Genomic DNA, 8,348 nt, shown 5'->3' with positions numbered 1-8,348 from the left:
TATAATGATATGGTGGGATCAGGTTGCGTGTCGCAGTGGTTATGTACGTAATACTTGATATTGATAAATTATGACATGCTGAAATAAGGGAGGATTATGACATTGATTATAACGATATTGTGGGATCCGGTTGCGCACCGCAACAGTCTTTATATGTGATTCTTGATATTGATAAATGATGCCATGGTGAAATAAGGGAGGATTGTGCGTGTACGGTGGGATCGGGTAGCCCGCCGCAATGGATTGTATATGATGTTTACGTTGTAGTTATTGTGTTGGTTTCTAGTATTGTTAAATGAAACTATGAGATCGGTTATTCTGGGTTCTCCGATTGCGAGGATTGAGTTCTTTTTCATAAATTGACTACCTTACTTTCATTTCCTTTTTTCCTTGCCTGTTATTATTATTATTATTATTATGGTGCGTACAGGTTATTGTAAGTGGTCCTCCTTAACCCCGTCACTACTTCATCGAGGTTATGCTCGATACTTACAGAGTACATGGAGTTGGTTGTACTCATACTACGCTCTGCACTTCTTGTGCAGATTTCGGAGTGGGTCCTATCAGCGTCCAGTAGATTCACTAGGATCCAGTTCTTAACGGAGACTTGAGGTATGACTGCATAGCGTTTGCAGCCCTGAAGTTCTCTTCCACATTACCTTAGCTCTTTATTTCGATTCAGACAATTATGCTTTTATTTAGACTATTATATGTAGTACTCTAGATTTTCGGTATTTGTGACACCAGTTCTGGGATTGTATTTGGATATTGCCGTTTATTAGTTTATTTACTATATTTCAGTTTATTCAGCTTATTGGTTTTCATTTGTCTTGAATTTTTAAAAAAGGATAATAACTATATCTGATATTGGCTTGCCTAGCAAGTGAAAACTTAGGCACCATTACAGTCCCGAGGATGGGAATTCCGGGTCGTAACAATTTCAAAGAAAGAAGAGCTAATTGATCAGTGGTATTGTTGGTATGAGCCATGGCTGAAGTAGCCATGACATAGTGAAGCAACAAGAGTGTTATGAGAAAAAAGGTGAATGTTTTCTCCATAGTTGCATAAAATAGTAGGAAATGGTATGGGTATTAACGATGTGGTTTGAGACTTTAAATAGGCATGAGCTCTTGCTTTTTGGTCTTCATGATATTTTTTATAGAAAATATACCACTAGGCAGGCTGCCTAGTGGCTAATCTATATATAAAAATCCCAAAATATGGGTCCAAAATATGGCTAATCTATATATGTCCAAACCAATATAAAAGATGGAAAATACTACTAGATAATACTTTGAATAAGATAGCTAAAAGTAATGAGCTAGCTATTATAAAGTAGCAGGATGTATGCTTCCATACCAAGAACTGCAAGTGAATCCAAAGGCCAAGGGCACAACCAAGTAGCACCTCTAAAGCTCACACTAGGCGCCAGGGTATGCATTCCATAGGATAAGATTCCAATGGACAAGGCTAATGTTGATTCCAAACAAGTACACCATTGTATTGATCTATCCAGAACTCCCAAGCAAATGTGTTGATCCAGCTTGAACTCTTCCATTTTGATCTCCATCTCCAAACAAAGTAGACTCCAGTAGCTGCGCATATAACTTTATGGAACGCCAACTACTTGCTTATCAAAGAGAGGTTGTATACTACCTTCTCATCTCCAGGTTGAGTGTGAAAGCACACTAATACCACTGGAAAATGATAACACAATACAAAACATGATAGAGAGAGTAGAAGCAACAGTTGGTCTAGTGGCTTATCTAAATTCATGGCACAGTCCAGTGTAGGTATGCACTGTATAAACTCAATCACGAAAGGCAACTAGTGTTCAGTAGTATCATCATATAAGAAGTTGTACCAAACTTTAGTAAGAAGTAGTGTAACACCTTGTAAGCTTGTGTTAGATGTTATGTGATGCCTGCTTGCCTTACCAGTTCTAACTTCTGCCAAACCACCCCCAGGAAGAGCATGATAATATGCTAATACCACTGGGAAGCAATCTAACAACACCAAGAAATAAACAACACAGAAGCATGAGGCCAGATCAGACAATGCATTATTAGTTGTGATCATCAATCAGGTTCTTTTCTCTTGGCAATCCTAACCCTAAGGTTAGGTACTTGTGATTTGTCCATATTGATCAAAGTTTTTCCTTCAACTGGCAATTATTGAAACGACTAAAATGTGAGTGTACCTGCAAAAGCAAAAACTAGGTTAGCTAAGAAATCAGCAACAGTGTTGCCTTCCCTAAGTACATGCTGAAGGATCACATTGTAGTTGCTCTTTATCTCCTTACTCTTCCTCACTTCAGCCCCTATTCACCATGGAGTTTTCCATTATCCATCAATTATCTTCCTCGTCAGTAGATGTAGCTGCCTTTCAATACAATATTCCAACCCCTCCACAAGTGCCCTTGCTTTTGCCACTATATTAGTTGCCTCCCCTATCTCCCTTGCCTTAGCAAACACCAAATCACCAACATGTTCTCGTACACAAAAGCCATATTATCTTGGTCCAGGATTGCTTCTAGATGCACCGTCGGTGTACATTTGAACCACCCTTCATAAGGAAGCTACCATGTCACTCTCTTGGTCATAACATATGGCTTTTAACACTCAAAGAATCTGATCATTTTTGGTCATAGAAGAGGAATGCTTGACAGCCATGGATACCTCACTCTTGCTAGATAGTGTAGAGTCTTTTTTACCTCATGGCTCACCCTATTGCAAGGCACTACACCTCCATTTTTCATTGTATTTCTTCTCTCCCAAAGTTCCCATGTAATCATTGGTAGAGCTGCCTGAAATAATGGCTTGCACTTAAGATAGCATTGTGCATTTCACTATGCTCTTATTACTAGATGAACCTGCACCAAATTTACTACCAATCACGCTTCCTGAAGGAAGGTCTTCCATACCCTAGTTGCAGTTTCACTAGTTAAGAATAAATGTTGAGATGAGTATTCTTGTGGTTGTAAGAAGCACCAGCACTTAGACACCACCATGTATCCACTTATCATCCACAAGTCATCAGTAAGAATCTTCCCTTTCCACAATTTCCATAGGAAGAAAGAGATTTTAAAGGGTAAGACTTTAATATACAGTTTGTTATATTCAGGATTAGTAGGTGCCCTTTGCCTCAGAATCTTCCAAGCACTACTAATAGAAAACTTTCCTGAAGGAGTAGGAATCCATCTAGGAGTATCCTAGTAGTCATCCGTATTGTCAAATTGCACTTCTTATCTAATATGGTCAGAAATGTCCATAGGAAAAGACTGCTCTAGTAGTTGATAATTCCAACCCTCATCATCCCTTAAGTCAGCCACTTCTTGCAATTCTTTATTGATTGGAAACTCATGATGTACCACATGAAACAAGGTTCCTAATATAGTCCAGATCTCATGCCACGCAAGTTGACCCCCTATTCATTTCCCATAAAATTTCATGTTCCATTTCTTCCCTTGCTTCCAGCATCTTCCTCCATATATGTGATCCTTCCCTAAATTGAACCACTGTAGGCAGTTCTTTCTTGCAATATTTTCCACATAAAGTTTGACCATAGTGACTTGAAATTTCTAAACTTCTACCACAACTTAGCAAACTATTCTTTAGAGTGTCTTCCTCCTTCGGTAGGCATAGATTTTGCCATTTTGTCGAGTGTCTTATTCTGCCTTCTTTCTTGTTACTCTAGAAAAAACTTAGCAAAGGTTTTATGTAGATGTTCGAGCGCATTATCATATGGAACAAGTATAGACATGATGTGTGAAGTCATGATTTGTAGGACACTAGATATCAAAGTAGCTTTTCCCTCATATGACAGTAGCTTCCCCTTCCAAGAATGTAGTTTTTCCTTCACTTTCTTTATTAAATTATTGTAGTAATCCTTCCTTCTTGTATAAAATATTTGGCAGCCAATAAGTGAATGGAAACTCACCCCTTGAAAATCCAGTGATATCCCCCCACAGAATTAAACAATGTTCCAGTCACATTAGAATGCATATAAAAAGAACTTTTTTCTTTGTTGATCATTTGGCCAGAAGTGTGCTCATACTTGGATGAGACTTCTATAATCTTCTCTAATGAGTATGGATCAGCACAAGAAAATATTATGGTGTCATCAGCATATGCTAAGTGGTTAAGAGGATCAGTTCACTTAGGCATGCCAAATCCCTTAAATTTCTTATCATCAAATAATTTATTTAATGATCTAGATAGTACCTCAACTGATAGTATGAATAAAGCTGGTAACAATGGATCTCCTTGTTTGATTCCCCCTGTAGAATGAAAAAAGCCTATAGCTTTCCCATTTATCAACACTAAATCCAGTTATTAGCTATTAGATTCCATACCATGTTGATGAAACATTGAGCAAAGCCCATCCTCATTAACACATGAATCAAATATTTTCAAAATACCCTATCATATGCCTTTTCCATGTCCATCTTGATCACCACATTAGCAGGTTCACCTATGCGTCTTATATCAGTGATAATCTCATATGTTAGCAAGATGTTTTCAAAGATATTTCTTCCCTTGACAAAACCTGATGGATTAGGGGAGATCAAAGATGGCATAATCTTCTCCAATATGTCATGCACCACCCTAGAGAACACTTTGTTGACAAAATTACTCAAGCTTATTGGCCTAAGATTAGAGAAGGTTAGTACCTTAGGCTTTTTAGGAAGCAGTACAAGATTTGTGTGTGTAATAGATTTTGGCAAGGATCCTCCCTCATAGAAAACCTGCACCATGTTGTAGATGTCATCTCCTATAATGTCTGAGCACTCCTGAAAGAACATGCTTGTGAAACCATCAGGACCACTAGAACTCTCACCACTTAAAGCAAACACTGCCCATTTAACCTCTTCTTTAGTAGGCATCCTGCAAAGCTCCACATTCTGCTCATTAGATACCATAGTAGGGACATTGTTGAGAAGTTCAAAAGATGTAGGATCTTCCTCTTTTATGAATTGCTTCTGAAAGAAATCTACTGTAGCCTCAGCCATAGATCTTTTCTTTCATGACAAGCTCGAAACATACACTTAAATTATGCTTGCTAATCAAATATAGTATAGTATTATATCGTATCAACAAGGATTGGATTTAAATAGTATTTTTATAGTTTCTAGCTTGATCGGTATACAAAAGAATCAACAATTGAAGTTTATATGATGTCTACCTAAAATTAACTAAGAATCTAGAGCTATTGACTAATGACAATCAAAACAAAGAGAATTAAGGAAGTTATCAATAGGAGACGATAGGTTTTTGATAAGATAGATGCAAGATAATTGTTTGGGATATAAATCTAGATAATTCACTTCTAATTTTTAAGTGAGTCTCTCTAATTCACTCAATTACCAGTACAAACGTTCAGCAAAACTAATCTCTCGATTAAGTCTTAACCTCACGAGATGAACCAATTTAAGCACATGAAGATATGCAAGAATGCGTGGTGGATTGGTCGTTAGGAAAATCTTTTTTGATTATTCTCCTTACTAGGTTTAATCAATAATTAAACTAGCCTCTTTAGATTACTAAGAGGAATTAATGAACACAACCAACAAGATAATGCAAAGATATCACAAGTTATGCCTCTCTCGATTACATGAAGAACTGAATATAGATGCAACAATTAAATCATCCAAAAATGCTTCAATACATAAAACTAGAGTTATAATTCACAAACAATCATCAATACACCAAATCCATCAAGCCCTAAAGAGAACTACTTCATAGATATGGAGCAATTCGTCACAAATAAAGTTAAAGTAATGGAAAACATAAATTCTATCCAAACTTGTGTCTTGAGTGAGGAAGGAATGATGAAATCCTTATGCTCGTGTTCTTCCAAATCCTCCTTAGCCTCCTAAGGTCAAATATGTGTCAAAAGTCCAAACAATAATATTTTTTCATGTATTTATACCAAGTAGGGTTGGCCCCAGACAGAATTACCTTCTTTTAGACGAAATAGAAAAATTACTATGTAAAACATACACAGGCGCGCATGGGACATCATGCTATGTGGGGCATTAGTATAGAAATCTAGAGAGTTGGTTCTGAAAGGCAGCAGATAATTGCACAGCCGTGGTGCCTTACATGTCGCGACAATGAGAATTTCTTAGAGTATAGATTGTTTGTGCATTTTGATGTCCAGACTTAGTCCTCGACCCCCGAACACGATCCCTGCTTAATCCCTTGGTCCTTTACTTAGAATTCAAAGCTCCAAATAGCTTGAATTCTTTCCATAATATCTACATAGCTCGGCATCACACCTACAAGGCATAAAATACATAATTAGTACAAAACACTATCAATTAAAGTTCAAACACAAATAAAGTACAGTGAATTAGAGTGCAATAAGCAATTAAAATACGTAATTATAGCCTCCCATCATTTCGATCAAAACACCATCACTATTCTGAATTCTCTTCAGTTGCAGCTTCTGCCTTTTACCATTGACATGATTATGAAAAAACATGGAATTCCTATCTCCCTTAGCAAACCATGCCATACCTTCTTTTTGCTTCCAATATTGCTCTTCAATACTAGAATATTTCTTCAATTCTGCTTGAGCCTTTGGAGGAACAATTCTATTTTCAATGGTTGGTTCTTCCTCAAACAATATTTCTTTCACTCTAACTATATCTTCTCTGATTGTAAGCTGCTTGAAAATGCCACCATATGTCACCTTGCTCCGTGTTGATAAAGCAATCTTCACCCTCTTCAATTTCTGTTTAAACATAAAGAAAATATCCCTTATGAAATCTGCCACCCATGTTTGCTTCACCACCTCCTTAAAATGTTTCATGCTTTGTCCAGAAATTCAAAAAACTTGAATGGCTTGACAAATTGAGATGCGTTTTCATTACAACTCAGAAAAAGAGGAGCATGATCAGATCCTGTTCTAATTAGATGTTCCATTTCAATTGTACAAAACACACTTGAAATGGAATGTTCACTAAGATCCCGTCTAACCTTTTGAAGATGCATTCAGTATTTGGCCTCCCATTCCACCAAGTGAAAGGACTGCCCTTATACCCTAGATCAAACAGTCCACTTGAGTTCACACAAAAAGCAAGCTCATCAAACTCAGGAGGATATATTGGTAGTCCACCAATCTTCTCATCTTCATATATAACTACATTAAAATCACCACCTACTAGTCATGGCATATCCATATCACTTGCCAAGTAGTATATGTTATACCTAAATTCCAGTCTCTCTAAGGCAGAACACTTGGCATAAACAACCGTACACATGATGTACTGGCCAATGTCCCGATGATATATTTTTATTGTGATTTTTTGTTAAGTTTCCATTACTAATTTCCACACTACTGTAGCATCTATAAATAACAAAATCTTCCCATTGATGTATGATAAAGCATCTTCCATGTTGAGCCTTCTCCTATACCTCTGAATATGCCTTGAATTATGAAAGGGTTCTATAAGAGCAATGACAAAGAAACCATGTTCCCTTTGCACGTTGACCACCCTATGAAAGGCCCGTTGTGTATTTACAGACCTTATGTTCCATATCAATGCGTTGATCATCATCTAGTTTGTGATGCTGCCCTCTTGGGAACAATTCTTATACGTTGTAGAGCTTCCGTATTCTGTTACTTCTTGCCTTTCCTCAAACTCCTACCTTTAGCTCTAGGTTATAAGTCAATTTCCTTGGCAATTTCCTTAATGTTGCCTACAGTGGATTCATCATCTACTTCTTCCTCCAATTGCATCTGATCCAACATGACATTATGCATGTCCAGTGGTGAGACATTATGTGTGACAATGCCATGTAATACATGGATTGGATTCTTCAATGGTACATTAAGTTGGATTTGTAAAGGCTGCCCAATTCTTGAAGCACAAGTCATAGGAAGTGACTCCATGCCTCCTGCTGCCTTTGGAACCAACTCTTGCCCCATCCGACCTTTAGTTTTAGCCTCTACTATTTGTTTATTCTACTCCTTGTCGCCAATAGCCTCCTGAATGGCCTTGAATTGAAGTTCATACACATACCCTAGACTAGGGTTCACTGTAGCCCCAGGTGCAGAAATCATTATACCATTGAGATCAGGCGCCTTAGCTGCAACTGTTTGATCACTGACACCACTATATCATCTAAGACCTTTGTAGGAGTGTTGTCAACACGTCCAACACCTTCTCTACTCATCGCATGATCATCACCTTCTGAAGAAACATGGCTAGGTAACCTACGGTTAACTGTTCCATTGCCTAGCTAATTCCCTGCAACTTCCTTACCAGTATTATCTTCAATTGTAGGTTCCTTAGGCGACCCATTACCCTCCCCAAAAGTACATGTTACATGTTGCGTCAT

The 8,348-nt window shown here is 37.6% G+C and overlaps 1 protein-coding gene across 1 annotated transcript; it reads right to left on the bottom strand.

The window, feature by feature from the left end:
* Positions 1–6,372: 6,372 nt before the first annotated feature.
* Positions 6,373–7,935, bottom strand: LOC138899180 (uncharacterized). Its single transcript, XM_070185313.1, has 3 exons — positions 7,707–7,935; positions 6,984–7,164; positions 6,373–6,817 (listed from the first exon to the last, which is right to left on the bottom strand). Exons 1-3 carry the CDS (start codon positions 7,933–7,935, stop codon positions 6,373–6,375), a joined length of 855 nt encoding a protein of 284 aa, XP_070041414.1.
* Between the last annotated feature and the right edge of the window lie 413 nt (positions 7,936–8,348).

The sequence above is a fragment of the Nicotiana tomentosiformis genome, chromosome 9 (assembly GCF_000390325.3).
Source record: "Nicotiana tomentosiformis chromosome 9, ASM39032v3, whole genome shotgun sequence".
Taxonomy (NCBI): domain Eukaryota; kingdom Viridiplantae; phylum Streptophyta; class Magnoliopsida; order Solanales; family Solanaceae; genus Nicotiana; species Nicotiana tomentosiformis.
Note: the sequence above shows the minus strand (reverse complement) of the source record. Positions and strands in the feature narration are given on the sequence as shown.